Source organism: Falco cherrug, chromosome 12 (genome assembly GCF_023634085.1).
Source record: "Falco cherrug isolate bFalChe1 chromosome 12, bFalChe1.pri, whole genome shotgun sequence".
In the NCBI taxonomy this organism is placed as follows: Eukaryota; Metazoa; Chordata; class Aves; order Falconiformes; family Falconidae; genus Falco; species Falco cherrug.
In genome coordinates, this window is record NC_073708.1 from 33,165,768 (window position 1) to 33,184,719 (window position 18,952).

Here is an 18,952-nt window from a genome sequence, read left to right on the forward strand (position 1 = left end):
AAGTGCTGCTACGTTGTAAGCTTCCTCAATAGCTGCACAATAGCTGAGTAATACTTGCGTCGTGTTAAATACTAGTTTTGTTCTCTTGGTTGAGTAGCACCAGCTCACGTTTCTTCATTAGCCATCTTTTCTGTTTCTCTGTTTTAGTGAACATAGTAAACTTGGAATTAAATGCTGCTGCTTCTTTTAGAATGATAGTGAAATTCTCATTCTCCCTCTTCCTCCTCCTCCCTGCCCCCCAACCACCCCCCGGGGTTGATTTCTAAAGATTCTAGGTTTTCCATACTCTTGAAGCCTTTCTGTTGCTCTCCTACAGCATTTCTAACCATAAAAATGTGTCCAATACCATTGGTCATTGGTCCTCTAACCTTTTTGCCCCTGCTTTCCCTGTTCCAAGTTACCACCTTTCTGTCTTTTCTTTAAAAAGTTGACCTGAAGAACTAAAAGTACCTTTTGAACAGTATCTCCTCCTTCCATCCCTGGCTGTTCTAGCGCAGAGTAATATGAAAACAAAGTTTTTAAAGAGAGATCAAACACTGATTCCATACTCGGAAGCCAAAGAGCTACTTCGATTATTTTTTTTTCTTTCTATTTTTTTCCTCCTTAATCATACTTAAGTAGATAGTAGCAAGTGGCTTGGCAAAAGAAATACTTCAGTGCCTTAAGAAGGCATCTTCTGTTCCGAAGCTGGCAGAGTTCAGAGGAGAAGAGATGGTCTAGCACATGGATCATGTGCGTGTGAATCATGACCACATCAGAGTGCATTAAGCATCCTCTGTGCACAGGGGAATAAATAGCATCATTTCACCAATAGAGCTTCCAGTTTAAAGATACTTATTTATCTATAATGATGATTATCGATAGCTCGCTCTGGGTTTGAAAGAGTGAACGCCATTTAAATGGGTTTGGTAATCTACAGAGTAAATCAGTAGAAGCTTTTTTAGATGTAGCTTCTTCCATGTTTCTTAATAGTCTGAATGTCTCCAGAATATTTCTTCTGGAAATGATGATTACATGAGCAATATTTCACTAGCTTATATCTAACACCACTCACAGATGTTGTATAGAACCAGAGAAGTGATAGCTGTAAGGTCTCTTTGTAAATATGAAACAAGCACTGGTAATGTCACCGGCCTGCCTTAACCATGATAAATCTTCCCCATTTCTGGGAGCTGGAGTAATTAATAATGATCAGCATGTTCGTTTTACAAAGCAGCTGTCCCATGGCTCTACGGCAGTCTCTTGGACTTTCCGGGTGCCCTGGGAAAGGCAACCCTTAGCGGACGCTATCTCGATTATGAGACTACCTGCGTGCGTGGCATGTATTCACATAGGTTGCTCGTTGCTTAATTTGCTGTGCTAGAGGATCTAGCTCTTCTGACTAATCCAGCATAATAAAGTAACAAATATATATTTAAAATAATGTAGTTGAAGTTCACTAAGATCAAAATAGTTGCAGTGTAGTGAACAGAAAGCTATTTTTAAGTAGTCAAGAGCTTAACTTGTAGCTAATAAGCAGTTAAACTACCATGTTGCTAGGTGTGTGTCTGACAACTTGCAATAAAACAAAACCACATCTACTCAAGTTTACAACCAAACTATTACACTGCTTCTCTAAGAATGATGCTATTAACACAGCCCTGCTATAATAAGGAAGGCTGCAACAAATTGGTTCTTGGTTAAGACAGTGGAATAGTTGTTGTATTATAATTGCAAAATGCAAACACCTGAAGCCTAAGACCATCTTGCAGTGCACCAACATTAACACTTTAAATGGCTTTTGCTCTGTGTTAGTCTCCTATTGACTTCGCAGCTTCGTGCCATGTCAGGCTCTGGAAGAAAAAGCTTATCAAGGAGGTCAGCCCCACTCTGCTTTAGCCTTAGCAATTTGCTGAGCCTTGTACTAAGGCTGCAAACACACAAATAACCAAGAAGGTTCTCGTTCTCAGCTGCAAAGCTTAATTCCTGAACTTCCTTCTTTTCTTACCAAAACCCAGGCTTCTATCTTCCACTCAAGCAAATCTAACTGGACTCTTAAGTGATTTAAAATGACTCTGATGACTTCCTCTGTATCCATAGAAATGGATAGTCACAAGATAACCTTCAGTCGTCTAGCTGCAGTCAAGCTGGCAGCTGTGGCGGTTATGCTGAAGAGCTGTCGTATATACTAGTGCCTTTTTCTTACCCTGTGGAAGTGGTTGTTAATTTGGTCTCGGTTATGATCAGCAAATCAGCTGCGTGCTGAAGAGCTGGTCTTGCTTTGGGTTGGGTTGAGAGGTGAGGGAGCTTGTGTGGTTGTTGTCCATACTATGCTAATACTAAACAGCCAACCTACGTACAACACCAAGAGTCAATAGATGGTTCCTAAGCCCAGCTGGCAAGGATGTGCCATCTCTCATCTCTGGAAAATCATGACTTTAATAAGTAAAACTACTTTTGCCCTACACTTACTTGACGTGCAGCAGCGCACGTGAGTATGTTGGGTCTGAACCGAGCAGTGGGTTTGTTGGTGCTGTGGATATGTTCCAAATACGTGACATTGGCTTTGGTTTTGTTGTACTTGAAGGTGCCTCATCACCAGACATGGAGTCCAGCTATGGGGGAGGCTTGCTTGATATGGTGAAAGGAGGTGCAGGGAGACTCTTCAGCAATTTGAAGGATAACCTGAAGGATACCCTGAAAGATACATCTTCAAAGGTCATGCAGTCTGTTGCCAGGTACAGTACAGCTGAAGCTGCCTAACGCAGGTGAAATTGCTAGCTGCAAAGTGCCAGTCTGAGCTGCCATCCTAACTGGCACGGCACAATCTCCAGCTAACTTAATAAAGGAAGGAGGTGAAAATCATGAGTGACTTCTTTGATTCTGTTTCATAATTGCTATTTGGCCCCAAAGAAGCAGGAAAACCAAAGTAAGAAATCTAAGCTTCATAGTGAGTAAGCATCAACATCCTGAAGTCTGAAAAAGCCCCCCTGTGAAAGGGGAGCACTTGGTCTCAGATTCCTTCATTGACCCCCGTGGGGTGCTTCTGCTCAACCACTGCTTGAGTATTTTGTTGCTGAAAATTGGCTCATGTTATATGCCCTCCCTTTGCAGTGCAAGGAGGCTCTACTTGCTGATGTAACTGCTCCCTTCGCTAAAGCCACCTTTTGAATTGAAGGAAGAGCTGAGGTGACTTTGCTTTGGTTACCTCTGCTGGCATCGTCCCCTGTGCTTGATGCTCTACCTGCCTCTGAGGGATATGGGGCTACAATAAATTAAAGAAACTTAATGCATGCAAGACCTCAGAGGCTTTGAGGGATCTGCAAAGTGGCAAACTACTAGAGATTTCTCCTGCAAAGTGGCACTGAAAATTAATGACAAAAGGGAAAAGGGACCTTTTTTTGCAAGCTTCTGCAGCCAGTTAATTGCATATGTGGAAAGGAAGACTGGGTCACTGTCTGCAGGAAGCTATTTGCACCCTCTTCTTAAGGCATAATGACACAGTACAAAGAATCATTTTTAAGATCATTCTTTCCTTCTGTTATAAGCAGATCTTTGTGGGAAAACGCTCTTCTGGTTCCTTTAATGTGCTGTCTTCTGGAAACGTGCATAATGTCTGTCTCCTACTTTGCCTTTTAGTTACACCAAGGGGGAGCTAGATATTTCATACATTACCTCAAGAATCATAGGTAAGTGCTGCTTCTTGGATAAATAAAACCTGTAGTTTCCCAGGGTTCAGAAGCCCACAAACACGTTACGGTGCACACTCAGCCTTGGCTCCTTTTATGTTTCTAGTGATGTCTTTTCCGGCTGAAGGCGTTGAGCTGGGATTCAGGAACCACATCGAAGATGTACGGACGTTTCTGGATTCCAGGCATCCAGACCACTACACAGTCTTCAACTTGTCACCCAAATATTATCGCAGTGCCAAGTTTCACAACCGGGTAGGTGTCTTCCAAGAGGTTAATGAGAACAGGTGCTGAAACGCCTCAGGAAAAGGGGCACCAGGTCCTGTTTGTGTCTATCTTGAGCGTGGCAGAATGTAAGAAGCTGAAAAAGGAATTATAGTTGTTTCTAAGCTGCTGTGGTTGGTTCTGGGTTTTAGCTGATGTCTGGGACGGCAGGGATTAAAGAGCTGGAAAGTTCAGGGCTTAATGCTTGTGTTAGAAGCCTGTGAGAGTAAGTGGCATTGCACTAAGTTGAGCCTGTGCTGCTCTTGGCTCCTACGTAGCTGTTAGAAACTGCTGCAGAGAAATAAGGGACAAAGTGAAAGCGCTTTGAAAGAAGTTACCAATAAAAGCAGGTAGATTATTTTCATGTTGAACAATCCTTCAGTTGTGCTTTAATCAAGCAGGAGCCCTTAGCAGGCAAAGCACAGGACTGGAAACTGGATCTAAGGGGTGTTTTGGCTCTTCCACTAGCGTGTGACTTTAAAAACCCACCTCCACTCTCTGCCCCAGTTTCCTTCTCTAAAACCAGAACAGCATACGGGAGCATTGCAAGCCTCTGGTTCATTAATGGCTTTTAGAGGAAATCTCTATGAAATACTGCTGTTGAAATGCAAGATTAGATCTAATCTTTCAGAAAACTTCCTGTTCTTTCCCTTTCCCACAAGGGAGTTAACGATTTTTTAAATTCCTTATTTTTCGTTGCTTTCAACACAAAAGGCAACAGCAGTTGCCAGGCTTAACCCTCGGTCAGGGTAAGCGAATATCATGCAGCATAAGCCACATTTCAGTTTAATTTGCAGTATAGCTGGATCTATCAGCAGCAATTTCTCTGATCACCAGAAATCACTCGCACTGGAAGCAAATTTCTCAGTGGTAGTTGGTAACCACCCGTGACTTCAAATATGAGTAAATGAACAGGAAAGACTAATTAAATGATATCAAGGGCTCTGAATCTTCATCCTCACCGGGTTCTGGTGCATCACTGTTGGTGGGAGGAGAAAGACAGCTCTATTTTTGAAAGCCCAGCGTTAAACATCTGTTGGTATATTGCTTGACCTGGCCATAACTTCTCCATCCCCGGTGCTTTATCTCCTAACCTACCCAACAGCTTAACAGATGACTTTGTGTGTCACTCCCGAAGCATGACCAGGTGCTTTGTAAGCTATTGTCTTGACACACAGAGGAAGAAAATGATGCATCTTTTAATAAAGCATTGTACTTTCAGGTTATGGTCTAAGAAATGCTGACTCCAGGTATTTTTCAGGAAAATGAAATGTGCACAGCACAATACATGAGATCAGGTGAAGCATGGAACAATTATAAATATGAGGTTGCACTTCATATATATCAGAAAAAATACTAATGGGCTATCAAGGAGGTGAAAGCATGTTAAGAGTAATTTGTGCTTTGGATGAGGATGCCAGCTGAGTTGAAGTTTTGAGATACACACTTGTTCTTCAAAGTGAAAGCCTTTTTAATTCCTATTGTCTTTAAAACTTTTCATTCTTAAGATCAAAGTAGGTCACTTTGCCGCGTAGTGGCACAGAAGGAAGGTAAGTTAATGTCCTGATGGACCATTTTGCTGCCTGGATGTGGCTGCATGGGTCATGAAGCCCCCAGTGCCCCGTTTATCGAGGAGAAGAGGGGATCACGGACACTAAAAGCTGCTGGTCCCATCTGGCTGTGTTCTGTTCTCCTCCTGCCTTGCCGCCCTGGCAGGACAGCAGAGCTCACGCCTGCTCAAGGAAATGTGAGCAGTTTGAAAACATATAACTCAAGTATAATGTTAAACCAAACCAAACTTCAAAGTCTGTGATGGGTCACATTCCTGGCTGTTGCTGCCCTACCGCTCAAGTAAAACAAGCACTGGCTGCTTATTTCCAAAGGTCTAGAAGAATTCCTGTTAGTTTTACACTTTTTTTTTTAGAATCCTGTAAGGTTGTCTTTCATGGGTGGTGGTGAGGTTACATTTGAAATAAATGCCATGCTACATAGCGCCTATTTAATTTTCTAATTGCGAACTGACAGGCAGATGTGTAATTACAGGCAAAGTAAATATATACAATTATGGACTGTTGGAAAACATATATTATTAACTTGATAACTGATAATGGCTTTTCCAGATGCTTGACAGTGTGTTGTCCTGAGGTCTGTTGAGAAGATCACCAGTGAAAGGGTCACTGGTCATATTAATTCTAACAGCCACTTGGAATCTGAATTGTGTTTTAGCGATCTAATTGCAAGTGGATCTTGTGCCTCCCTCCAGAAACCTGCTGCAAAAGTATTTGGGGTTGGGAGGAGAAGACTTTTCCTTGGTATAATAAAATAATTGGTGTGATAAAATAATTTATAAAAGAATATGTCATTTATAGCATTAGTACTCCACCTGTTTAAAGAATTGAAGAAATGTTTGTGATACCTCTGTAATTCAGATTGTACAACGGTCCCATGGCTGCAGCAGGATGTACCCTGCCAGGTCCATCGACCAGAAGCTAACGCTGGCCGTTCCTGCACTGGAGGTCACAACAAAGCGAACTCTTGGGGGTTTTGTGCCCCCTCAGCCCTTCCTGAAAATGCACAGAAAGGGTAGAGGCAAGGGAAAAATAAGTGTGTACAACAGAAGGAATGAAACAAAGTAAACCTCTCAAGGCAGGAGAAGATGGGTGATGAGTATAATGCTGTAGGGAGGGTAAACAGGGAAGGGTCATTCCCTGCCTTCCAGAGCCTGAGCATGGTTTGACTTGTTGGGTGGCTTCTACAACGCAAACCTGTGTTTGCTCACCAAGTGCGGGGCTGAATTTCAGGATATTGTGGAGACTAAAAACTTTTGTGAGTTTAAAAAGCTATTAGACAAATATCTAATCGGGTATTAGACCAAATGTTCAGCGGAGGCCTGCCAGGCTCAGAAATGCCACCAGCAGGATGGATGTGCTGGGTTAGGCAGTGCTCCTGCCTGCTCTGCCCCTGTGTCCTCCAGCTGTCATTGGAGATGTTGTTTGAGACAACACTCGGCTTGGTAATTCTCTGGTTGGAGTCTGGATTCCTGCTTCTGCTATAAGATGTTGTGCAGGCGTATGTAAGAGAGAACCTTAAATACAAGTTTTATTGAACCTGGAGCACTTCCTTCCTCTGAGAAATGAAATGGTCCAGTATGGAAATGATATCGCTATGTAAGAACATCTGGGCACACCATCTCATTCCTGCCCCCAGTTCTTATTAAGCAGGATCCAAATGTTAGTTGAGAGAGAGAACCAGTTCTTTGAGGACAAGCTTCACAACGTTTCTCCTTTAAATTTCTTCTAGCCAAAAATGCCTTTTAAAAAAGTATTTCAATTAAACCCAGATGAAACTGAGATGTCTGTAGAAGGCCATTTGATGTGCTGTTTGAGACTGCAAGGACTGTTCTTAGATAAGTGTTGTGATTAAGAACTAGTACATTGATGTCTAGTTACTATTCATACTTTAGGATTTGTGGGTTTTTAGCTCTAAGTAGTCATTCATTTTTCTGGCTCGTGTACTAAAAAAATAAATTTGTATCTGAGTAAGTATAGTTAACAGAATTTTCCCTTTCATCAGCCTAATATCTGTCAAATAGGGCTTGAAAATTCTGTGACTCAAAATGACTGAAAATAACAGATGCTCAGTATCCTTTGAAAATCAGAGCTGTAGTTTTTAGGGTCAAGTTGTACGAAGGCTTTAGGCATAGCAGAAATCAATGTGTTGCTGTGAGACTGGAGTGCTAGGAAAGGCCACTCAAGATAATCTGACTTGGAATGTAATTTTTTTTAAATGTATAGTCAGTGGCAGTACATGGCTAGTATGTTATTTAATTGAGAATTCTTTTTTGTCTCCTTGTAATTCATGAAAGCCACGGAGCAGAATTATGCATGGGAAAAGATAAGAGCACAAAACTCTGGGCTGTAAAAGAGAACTACATTTCTTGGCAGAAAGCATTTGTAAAAACATGCTTGCAATAATGCTGTTTCGAAGCTGGCTTTTGTTCATCGTGTGACTCTTGTAGGTATCCGAATGTAGCTGGCCAGTACGACAAGCGCCCAGTCTGCACAACCTCTACGCTGTCTGTAAGAACATGCACAACTGGCTACAGCAGAACCCCAAAAATGTGTGTGTCATCCACTGCATGGTAAGTACACCAGAAGGTAACCAGATTTTTAGACCTATGCATCATAAGTCATATAGCCTGTTGCATGTCTGGAGTCTGTGTACAAGGATGGTGACAATTTCTAATAGAAAACGTAATAAAATGCACCCCCATAGAAAGGGGCATGCTCTTCCATGTGCAGCTACATAGCTAAGCTAGAATACCTAACACTGAAAGGGAAGCAGGAATGCAAAGCAAGAGGGGTCACAGTTGTTCTAGCAGTGAACTACTAGAGGTGATGAGTCACAAAAGGTTTGAAATACACCCAAGAACTGTACCCTAAGAGTTGTCATCTTGCTGTGGCCTTACATTTTATTGTAAGTTGTCGCAGGACAAAATGTAGCCTTGAGACTGAAGGTTGCTGATGCAAGTTGGGGAGAAAACATAGAGTTGGGAATTCTGTCAAACTGCGAAACTGAGATTGTTAAAGTCTCTCGTGGTCATTACTTGTCAGGCCTGGCTGAAGAAGTCCAGTTGCTTTCTGCTCCTCTCTGTGCATCACAGCTGAAATGATCGCTAACCCTCCCGTAAGGGTTACTCAGTACTGGACAACATGTAGACAGGATGCATGAGAGTGGTGTGATTCTGTACGACTAACCTTGCAACTTACCCCATACAACCTTTAATATTGACAGAAATGCCCAAAAGGAGAGTTTTGCTCCTGGAGCCTAAATTAAATCCGGGAGGCTGTCAGCCCTGATCAGCATAAACTGGAAAGAATGGAGGAAATGGCTGATCCCAAACTGCATAGACCTTATGTACAAGTCTGGCATTTCTGCCTTGCGTAGCACAGCCAGCAGCTACGGGGTATAAATTCCTTTCAAACACAGATGAAGATGCACTTGATGCCTCCAGTCCCGGAAATCTAGCTCAAGAGTCAAATTCCTTTACTCTCCTTTGAGCGATGAATAGCAGGATAATGCTGTAAAGGACAGGGAGTCCTTTACAACACTTCCCAAGAAGTCTGCAGAAGCGCACTTTAGTTTATATTGAACCTGAGAGATCTTTTCAGAAGCAACTGGCAGGGGCTAAACCTTAAAAAAAGCAAATAGCCTGTTAACCTTGAGCACGTGCTCAGGCTCAGCAGATTGCTGGGGTCTGGGTCAGCTCTGGTATGGCAAATCCTACAGTGTGGCTGGAGTGCCTAAAAGGTGCCTGAAGGAAGTAATTGCAAGGAGCCTGTATAACTTTTAACTTGTGTTTTCAGACTTTGAGGGTGACCGGCTGCCTGACAGGGCAATAGGTTTCCCACTTCTTCTTTGTAAATGAGTCTTGACCTCTGGGATCTTCTGTCCCCTCTGAAGAGTGGGAGGTGAGCAGGGTGGCATGGTACTCTGGTAGTACCAAGCATGTTCTCGTACCCATTGCTGCACAAGAACGTGCATCCAAAACCAAGCAGCACCAGACCTGGATTTTGGTGGAAGCTGGCTGAGGGGCTTTTTCTTTTTGTTTGGCTTGCCAGAGCTGGGGTATGGTCCGTATGGCTCATCAGCTCATATGTTCCTGGGTACAGCGGGGACCTGGGGCACTGGGGAGGATACTTTGGTTCTCTCCTGCTCTTTCTGTATTTTTGGTCTATCAGCCTCATTCAGCAAACACACTTTCCTCCATATTTGCCTTAAAGAAAACGTTGGACTTGTTCAGGAGCAATCTGTAGGCTGAGGGCTGTGGAGGTATTTGGCTGAGGGAGCCTTGAGCTAGGTTTTTTTGGTTTCTTTGTGAACTCTTCTAGGTTTCAATTTCTATTACATGGCTGCCTGCAGCTGTAGGGTGGGTGTATTCTGACCCCGGGTCAGTTCCAGGCCTAGGTTTGAAATAACTATACTATTACAGCTTGGGAGCAGCCATGAAACACCAACATTTGTACACGGAAGGTACTTCTGGGCTTTCAAAATAAGCATAAACCATCCTCAGCTTGGGTCGCTTACAGGATATTGTGTGTGCCTTGATCCGGGCCAGTGCTGCTCACTGAAGTCCTAGGTATTAAACAAATGACACAGCACTGAAAATTCCTCATCAGCTTGTGGTCTCAATCCTAGTCTTTCTGGAGAAATTATTTTATGTGATTTAAGGAAGAGGGGAGACCGTTCTGCTGAAATCTGAAATTTAAAGGATGTCGCTGATACTTAATGCATTTTTCTCTTCCCGCCCCTTTCCCCAACAGGATGGCCGTGCAGCCTCAGCAGTGCTGGTCAGTGCGATGTTCTGTTTCTGTCACCTCTTCTCTAATCCAGGCCCTGCTATGCAGCTGCTGAACACAAAGAGACCTGGAATCGTACTGTGGCCATCTCACAGGAGGTAGGGTATACTGGCTAAATGGTACACAAGCGAGCTGTATTCCTTATGCTAAAAACAAAAACTGTTGTGTGTGTTTTGGCAATGTGTTCCCAGCCCCTAAGCTGAGATTAGGCATTCAGATTTCAGTTTGTTCCCCAGAAATAAGCGGTGAAGTGGTGATCAGGCACAGAACAGGCTGTCCAGAGCAGCTGTGGGATCTCTGGCCTTGGAATTCCTCGGCTCGGTGTCACCCCCAGCAGTGTAATCCAGTTCTGAGCTACAGCTTTGAAGTTGGTCCTGCTCTGAGCAGAGCACTGGACCAGATGGCCTTCAGAGCTCTCTTTCAACCTGAATTATTCTATCGATCTATAAAATAATGCAGGTGACCTGAAGGGTGTACATGCTGCACGCCCCAGTCTCACCACCCAGGCCAGCCTGAAGGCACTGGCAGGAGGTGACAAACTGAAAACTCCAAATATTCCTGTTGCAGCATGAGCAGTACTGATGCATTCGCTGTGGTACCTTGCTTTGATGGGTCTTAACTGGTATTTATGGCCACTTCCGTTTTACCCACATTGATATAACAGTGATGAAGGAACAAAATCAAATATTACAATAGCTTTGCTCACTAGTTCAGGGAAGCTGGCAAACCTGTAGTTAAGAGGGCTTGGATGAATACCTCTCCTTATGTCAGCTGCATCCTTATGGGAGTTTACGCTGTAAAATTGTTTTTTGGGTGTTTTGGGTTTTTTTTACAATTTCCATTAAGCAGAGGAAAGACTGCCTGTCAGAGCAAACCACAGATAGTGTTATGTCTGTAATAATAATTCTTCAGCACGTTACTAACAAAGTGATTAATCTGCTATGTACATGTTAAAAAAAAAAAAAAAAAAAGCAAACTTCTACTGGTAAACCAGAAAAACCATTGCTCAGCACCTTCTCTCTTAAAAGGTGAAGAGAACTGATCTTCAGCTCAGAGCTAAAGGCCAACTTCCTTACTCTTGAGCTCCAGTTCTTGTAATTAAACAGAAGTAGAAGTGTAGATTTTTGTACCATCTGCAAAGATGCTGGAGTACGTGGAAACTCCAGTCCTAGAACTATGAAAGAATTGCACTTTCACTGGATTTCAAGGTAGACTTCAAGTACAGAATGAAACCTACTCAGCTGGGATGGAGATATCAGTAAAGGCTTTCTCTGTCCGCAGATACATAGGATACATTTGTGATCTAATAGCAGACAAGCCCGTCATTCCTCACTGCAAACCACTTACTATCAAGTCAGTCACCCTCAGTCCAGTCCCCTGCTTCAACAAGCAACGAAACGGCTGCCGGCCCTTCTGCGACATTCTCAGTGGAGAAACCAGAATCCTTACCACTTCCCAGGAGTATGAAAGAATGAAGTGAGTTGCTGTGGTCTCCTAACATCCTCAGGAGCTTAATGCAAGGAAGCTTTCGTTTTGCTGTAATGTGTCTAATACCTGTGCAGCAGCCATGGCCAGACTGCCTGATAAATGAACATGTATTAATTGAAAGTTAGTGCCTTCTGTTTGCTTGGCCTGAATGAGATCAGTTTGTATGGTGATATTGTTGGCAGGTGCTAATGGTGTTGTGGAAGGGAGCTTAACTGTGGATTTCCTTCTCTTCCCCTCAAAGAGAATACCGTGTGCAAGAAGGGAAAGTCCTAATTCCGCTGGGAGCTACTGTCCATGGGGACGTTGTTGTTTCTGTCTACCACATGAGATCAACCATTGGGGGACGTCTTCAAGCCAAAGTAGGAGTTTGTTTAACTTCTCTTGCATGGTAGAGGCAATGTACCTAACTAAGAGATGACTAAATATAGAGTCTAAGAATGCACGTGGTGTTTGTGATGAACAGTTCCTTACTTGGCAGTAAATATAACACAGATTTGAGCGGTGCCAAGTGAAAACAAGGAACTGCCTATGGAGAAGTCCATGAGGCCTCTAATATGTCTTTATGGAGATGGTGTCTACTGATAGCATGTAGGATCCTTCCAGCTGATGTAACTGTCCATCACTAACCAGCTCAGGGCAAACCACTACCTACGCACTCTAAGAAGATGGAAGAAGATTTTCTTATGCTCAAATTAGAATGACTTACCAAGCTATTGCTCCTGCATGGTGTCTCTTTTGCTTGCTCTAGAGCAGCCTTTACCTTTTTTTGGTCACTAGGGCAAAAAGGCACTTTGTGTGGATTGGTCAGTCATAGGGATTGGAAAGACCATTTAAGCTGCAGGCTGGCCAGGCAGCCACCCCCTTCATAGCCAAAAAGCCTCTTAATACTAGCAGATCAAAGAAATGGAAGACAGTGGAAACTGGGGAGAGAGAATAGAGGAGCACTGAAGGGCACGTATGCTGATGTCTCCTTCCCATAACACAGCAGCAATGCTGAAAGTGAAAATATGTATTTGTCCGTGCTGTTCTAGGCTTTGAGGCTGACTTTAAAATCCTGTTCCCTGGCTCTTGTAATTGTGAAAGAGGAATTTGGAAATGCAGTCTGTTCAGACTAGAAAACTTGGATCTGCAAAAACTGAATCAGTAGTTGTCATACACTAAGGTGCTTTATTAAGCTTTTCAGTGATGAGGGTTAATTGGCTTACCCGGTGAAAAAAACTGTTTAAATTGTTTTCAAAATAAAGCACAAAAAGGGAGGGAAGAAAGAAGTTTTGTCTCACTTGCTTTGAGTATGACCTCATTTGCTCCCTGCAGATGGGTGCTGAGTGGCTGGTCAGGCACAACAGTTCCTGGACACTCACCATCAGCTGGGTGCAGTGGCTGCGATCTTGAATAGTCACTCTATCCACTGATACTTTAATCTGAGATCTTGTTGATTTTCCTGATGGTATGTTTGAAACCTTAACGTTGAAGTTGCAGAGTGAGCAATGAACTTTTTTCTCTTCTTAATTTGTTACTTGTGCTGTTTGCTGTAGAGATGATGATTTACTGAAGCCTCTACTGCAAGTAAAATGGTCTTAAGTTTTCCCAGGGTGCAAACCTGTTGCTTCAGTGCATTCAGTGGAAACAGATACAGGTTTCATTCAACTGCTGAAGTGTCGGGTAGATCCCAGAAATAAAGACAAGCAGGGAAAGAAGGCATATACCTGAACGCTATGAAGGCACTGCTATATGGAGGCAGCTGCAGCAGGGTTTAAGGCAGATGGAAGTATCTGCGTTTGAGAAGGAAAAGCTCTGCTTTCTGTAGAAGCAGCAGAATGAATTAGCCTACAGAGTGGTTATGATTAGTCTGTATAGTTAACGGGTAGTAAGGTAGACTTATCGAACTCTCTGCATGTGCTATAAGCAAATGTTTTAATTTAATGAATTTAAGCACTTGTTCAGTCTGGTTCTCTGTGTTTTTTCAGATGACCAACACACAAATATTCCAAATTCAATTTCATACTGGATTCATAGCCCTAGGAACAACCACACTAAAATTCACCAAGTGAGTATTTTAAGCCGAACATTAATCAAACCTGAAGCATAAAAGCCTTATGAAGGCTGAAGGAGAATATTCACAGATGAAATGTGAAGAGTCTGTGTGCATGCATGTATTGAAAGACTTCATATACCTTTGCAGAAATATCCTTTCCTTTTCAACTGTGCAACTCTTGTCCCCATTTAGGCCTGAACTGGATGCCTGTGACTCTCCAGACAAATATCCTCAGCTCTTTCATGTTATACTGGACATAGAAATACAGTCTACTGATAGACAAACCGAATTAACTCCCCCATGGGAGAACTTCACGACAAAAGACATCAATCCAACCATTCTCTTCTCCTCTCATCAGGAGCATCAGGACACTCTTGCTTTGGCAGGTAAGAGCTGCTTAGATTTATTCCATTTACATGCTTACCTGCATGCTGAGCTCTGTTTTGCGTATTTATTTGGTGCTCTGTGCTGCAGGTAGAGGTCCCACTGATTCACCCCAGGATAACATCAGAAATGTTGGACAGAGCGCATTCTTCTCATCTCTCAGCTGGCAAGGTATGCAGGCTTGGTCTTCAAAGTAAAATCTGCTTTGAACAGAAAAAACAACTTTTTTTTTTTTCCTCCTTTCTTGGAGCACAGAGTCAGGCTGAAGGGTCTGATTGTAACATGGCTTTCCCATTAGATCACAGGGTATTGCTGGTCACACCCTTATGTTGCAATTGAGTGGGAATTAATTTCCTACAACATGCTCTTCAAACATTGCTTGCTTGTGCCATGTATGACGATTATTGACATCATTCTCGTGTAAAACCTTGCCTGAGGCCTCCTTGATGCTAAAATAAAATCTAAGCTGCTTTTTCCTAATGTTGCACTTCATATAACACGCTACGAGAACATAGCACTGAGAGTGTTTGTCTGAGAGGCCATTTAATAAATGCCTGTAATAATAATTTTAATGATTAAATTCATAATTTAATAATAACGATCTCGCAGCACTGCCACACGCAGTGTTCTTCCTCTGGCATCAGTGCCACGTCTGGTAGGAACCTGGTGTCAGAGATGCTTGTGGGCACAGCTGGGAGGCAGGTTAATGCTGCTGCTCCTTCACAATGAGCCTTGCTTTGCCTGGGTTTTGGGGCATGGCTGGAGATCATCCTGGATGTTTGGTCCTGAGCCAGAAACTCATTCAGTCTGTATCTCTGGGTGTTAACACTTGCTGACTCCTCAGCCTGGAGGAGACTCAATTAACCTCTGTCTCTGTTTCCTGATTAATAAAGCTGGCTCCTTACAATACAGACCAGCAAAGACTAATCTTCGCAAAGGACTCGTATTTTAAAATCTAGCAAAATGCTGCTCTGATATTCTCAGTAGCTTCTTCTTCTGCCTGTAAGCTGTTTTTTATGGGACCTTTGTGATGACAAAACTAACGGCTACCTAATTTTATTTTTAATCATTATTTAGATCAGAAATCTGACAAAAGTAGCTCTCACCCCACCTCAGAGGATCGAGCAGCGCTGGTGCATGAGGAAAGCGAACAGTCAGATGATGAACTCTTGTCCCTTTCCAGTCAGCACAGTAATGCCAGCAGTGACAAGCCTCATGGGACACCAAAACACAGCAAAAAGCAGCAAGAGCCTCCAGCACCACCTCCACCTGAAGACGTGGACCTGCTGGGCCTGGATGGTAGCCCTATGAGCAAGAGCTTTCCCTCGCAGCCCACCACTGCCCCCTCTAACTCAGACTTGCTGAATGATTTGTTTGGGGTTGGTGGGCCAAGTTCCCAGAGTCAAAGTGGACAACCCGCTGCTGAGGAGGTCTTCCATGTGGGGGGACCGGGATCTGTGCAGTCAACTCCTCGGCGTTCCGCAGCTTCGGCATCCCCATCCCCGTCCCCAAGGGTAGGAGAAGGTAATATGGCTATGCCTAGTGTGTGACTTGAGGCACGTGCTTTGAGAATCCCACCTGGGTGGTCTGCTCTGGGCTGTTGGGTTCCTCCTGGGTACACGTCTTTCATGAAAACTAAGAGCTGCGGGAGAGCCCAAGAGGCCAGCCAGCTCCTCTACTCTGTGACAGGAGTTGGTGCATCTTCACAGTCAGGAGCAAAAACCAGATTATCTAGTTTGTTCCCTGAAGTCTCTACTGGAGCTCACCCAAGTGTTTGGTGGGCTTCTTCCACTGACAGCCACTGAACATCATCAGTTTTGCTCTTATTATGTGTCCGATGATGCATACGAGGACAATATGTATTCATTTACAAAAAGAAAAAAGCCTTTGAGGTTTTGGATAGAGCCATAGCAGTTTGAATTTAATTTCTCTCTTAACTTGAGGGGGTTTGGAGCTATGATACTGATTCTGGACTATGAAATGTGGCTACACAGTTCTGCTATTTCTGCTCTTTCTGCAAATGAGATGGGCAATATGAGAAGATATTTTTTTCTTCAAAGACAGACTGAGATCAGGCTGGCAGAAGGAGTGGTTGAATAGATATTAGAGCAAAGGGGTCCCTTGGAGAGTGAACAGAGGAGAGCAAGTGAAAATCATTTATAAGCGAACAGGTGACTAGCCCAACCCAAGCTGCTCAGATTCACTGAGAGCCTCTGGAGTAGATGAACGTGAACAAGTGTCCGGACCTAAGAGCAGGTCTCTGTGCACCGCACTGAGCTGCACAGCCTCCCTGCCTTTGGGTTGGCCTAATCCTTTATGATACAGTTTAAGAGCTGATGATGTCAACACATACCTGATTCCAAGAGCTCAGTATGCTCACTTAACTTTTTCTCAGCAACTAATGACTTAAAGCATTTGCAATACCTGCCAGCTTTCTTGTACAGAAATGGTATTTTTTCATTTTGCTAAGCAGGCTTGGGCGATGCTGGGGCTGGCACAGGTAGCATTTACCACAGGATGGCCCTGCTGCCAATTTCTGAAGGCTCTTCTTGAGTCCTCCTTTCTCAGCTAGAATAAAAAAGCCTGCAGGCTTGGGGAGGTTTGCCTACTAGTACACTCAAACACCAGATTTGCCTGCTGTGGTTTTTTGAAGCAAAAGGGACAGGAGCAGTTATAATCTACTTGTACCAAGACTCATGAAGGGAGGGAAGAGATGGAGACTGAGGACTGGAGGGACTGGAAGCAGGAGAAGGGAGAAGAATACAAGTTTCAGTGGAAGAAATTGAGCCACCTGTACATGGAGAAGGCTCGTCTTGCTGCAGGTGTTGTATGCTCAGTCAGTCTGAGAGCTTTTGCGCAGGGGTGGGAAGGTTGTGCAGACACGCATCTTGCAAGGCAGAGGTGCAGCAACAGTATTGGGAAAAGATTTCTGGATATTGCTGAGCTTTGCAAGCCAGATTGGTGCATGAAAGAGAAAGGAAAAGCATCACACAGCTAAATTGTCCCAAGCCAGGAAAGCAAGAAGCACTTACAAGGTAAGTGAAGAGTAGTAAATTCTGAAATATCCTAAATAATGAGTAACATAAGTAACGAGTAGCATCATTAACACAATGCATAGCTTCTCAGGATTGTATCTTTCTTACAGCAGTATATATTGCATCTCTGTTCAGGATGCTCTTTACCTTAAACTTGTTGGCAGGTAAGAATTTGAGTGACCTCATAGAGGTTTCTTTTGTAGGTTGGGCTTGTTGGATTTTTTTAATGTGAAAGACAGTAGACAAAAAAGAAAGACAAATTGATAAAAAATGGGGTTTGAGAACGAACTGGATTTTTGTAACAAGTGATGCTATGTAGTAAAAATAGCAGTTATTTTCTAAAGCTGTTCTGAAAAATCAGTCCTTGTACCCTCAACATATATTACCTTTGACAGCCTAAAATCACCTTTGACTGTGTTCAGCTCTTGAGAGGAAGCAGAATTGCACCAGGATGCTAACTCGAGCTCCAGGCTGTCCCTCACTGTCCATGTACCTATTAGCAGTATGTGCAAGTTGAAACTTTATCTTAAGCATCTAAGTATCTAAATACTGACTATCGACTGCTCCTAAATTCAGCCCCTCTCTTTGGAAAAGACAGATGGGATCACCAAATGTGTTGCCATGACCAAATCATCTGGCTCTCTTGGTCCCTTAGAATTTCGCTAGGGTGCTGATACCTTCCAGTTGCTCTCCCACAGTCGCATGTTGTCTCCCATTTGGTACCTGCAGGTGTTAGGTTTTCTTCTCCACACACCAGTGTCTTTTCCCTGAAGCACATCCATTGTACAAGTTAATGATTTCGTTTTCTCAAATATATTTTTACAGCCACTGCCTTTGATCCATTTGGAAGCAGCCCTAAGCAAACTGGTCCAGACCTCCTGGGTTCCTTTCTTGGTTCATCAGCTGTCCCTGGTGATCCTTTCCTTCAAGCAACAAGAAGTCCTTCACCAACTGTGCACAGTGATCCCTTTCACATGGGTAAGAAAATGAGGCTTTTCTAGTGTATTTAAGTAAATGTGAAATGCTGGCTTTAAATAGTGATGGAGCCATTAAGAACAAACCGATGCTTGCCATAAAATGATTCTAAACCACAGAAACCCCACTAAACAGGAAAGAGCTTTTAGTCTCCAGACTTAAAGTGTATTCATAATTTGAAGTGTGGTAGGATGAGACTAGTTTTGCTCAAGTCTTATACTTAATTAATAAGCTATTTGTACACATGAAAAAAGAGACCATGGAGAATGTCTGCCTGCATATGTCTGTGGTTATGAGGTCTCTTCTGAACGAAACTACCATTAACTTGGGCTAAATAGAGCATGGCATATTAAGCCTGCTAGAGAAAACACACATCCTTTGGTGACTTTAGTTACAGGCATCTGCTTTCTTTAGTTCTGATAGTGATCCTGGCAAAACTCACAGTTGAATTTGACTCTGAAGAGAAGGATTTTTTTTTTAATCTTTATTGGACTTTATTTTTTATTCTTTTTTTTTTTTGAGATGTTCCTTAGTTGCCCCCTTCTCCTCACATGCCACAATTTAATGTTGTAACCTTTTCATCACCACAGTCAGATACGAATTTGTTTGTGTCTGATGATCTAACACATGTCCCTTGGGTGCAACAGTCTTGCTGGATAGCCAAAGTGACTATGGAGGGAACTAGCGTGCTGCTGGCACTGCTCACATTGTTGCCTGGGTACTGGATATTAGCTCTGTGAAAAA

At 43.1% G+C, this 18,952-nt stretch overlaps 1 protein-coding gene across 3 annotated transcripts in view; it reads left to right on the plus strand.

Moving 5' to 3' along the window:
• Nucleotides 1-18,952, plus strand: part of DNAJC6 (DnaJ heat shock protein family (Hsp40) member C6) — a 51,607-nt gene that overhangs the window by 23,493 nt on the left and 9,162 nt on the right. For all 3 annotated transcript variants that reach the window (XM_027804024.2, XM_055724528.1, XM_055724526.1), the window contains 12 exons: nucleotides 2,567-2,717; nucleotides 3,619-3,668; nucleotides 3,775-3,923; nucleotides 7,951-8,073; nucleotides 10,256-10,389; nucleotides 11,573-11,767; nucleotides 12,021-12,138; nucleotides 13,747-13,826; nucleotides 14,007-14,200; nucleotides 14,289-14,369; nucleotides 15,276-15,722; nucleotides 18,059-18,211. In XM_027804024.2, coding sequence (XP_027659825.2) covers nucleotides 2,567-2,717; nucleotides 3,619-3,668; nucleotides 3,775-3,923; nucleotides 7,951-8,073; nucleotides 10,256-10,389; nucleotides 11,573-11,767; nucleotides 12,021-12,138; nucleotides 13,747-13,826; nucleotides 14,007-14,200; nucleotides 14,289-14,369; nucleotides 15,276-15,722; nucleotides 18,059-18,211 — 1,875 coding nt within the window. The remainder of the gene's footprint in view (nucleotides 1-2,566; nucleotides 2,718-3,618; nucleotides 3,669-3,774; nucleotides 3,924-7,950; nucleotides 8,074-10,255; nucleotides 10,390-11,572; nucleotides 11,768-12,020; nucleotides 12,139-13,746; nucleotides 13,827-14,006; nucleotides 14,201-14,288; nucleotides 14,370-15,275; nucleotides 15,723-18,058; nucleotides 18,212-18,952) is intronic.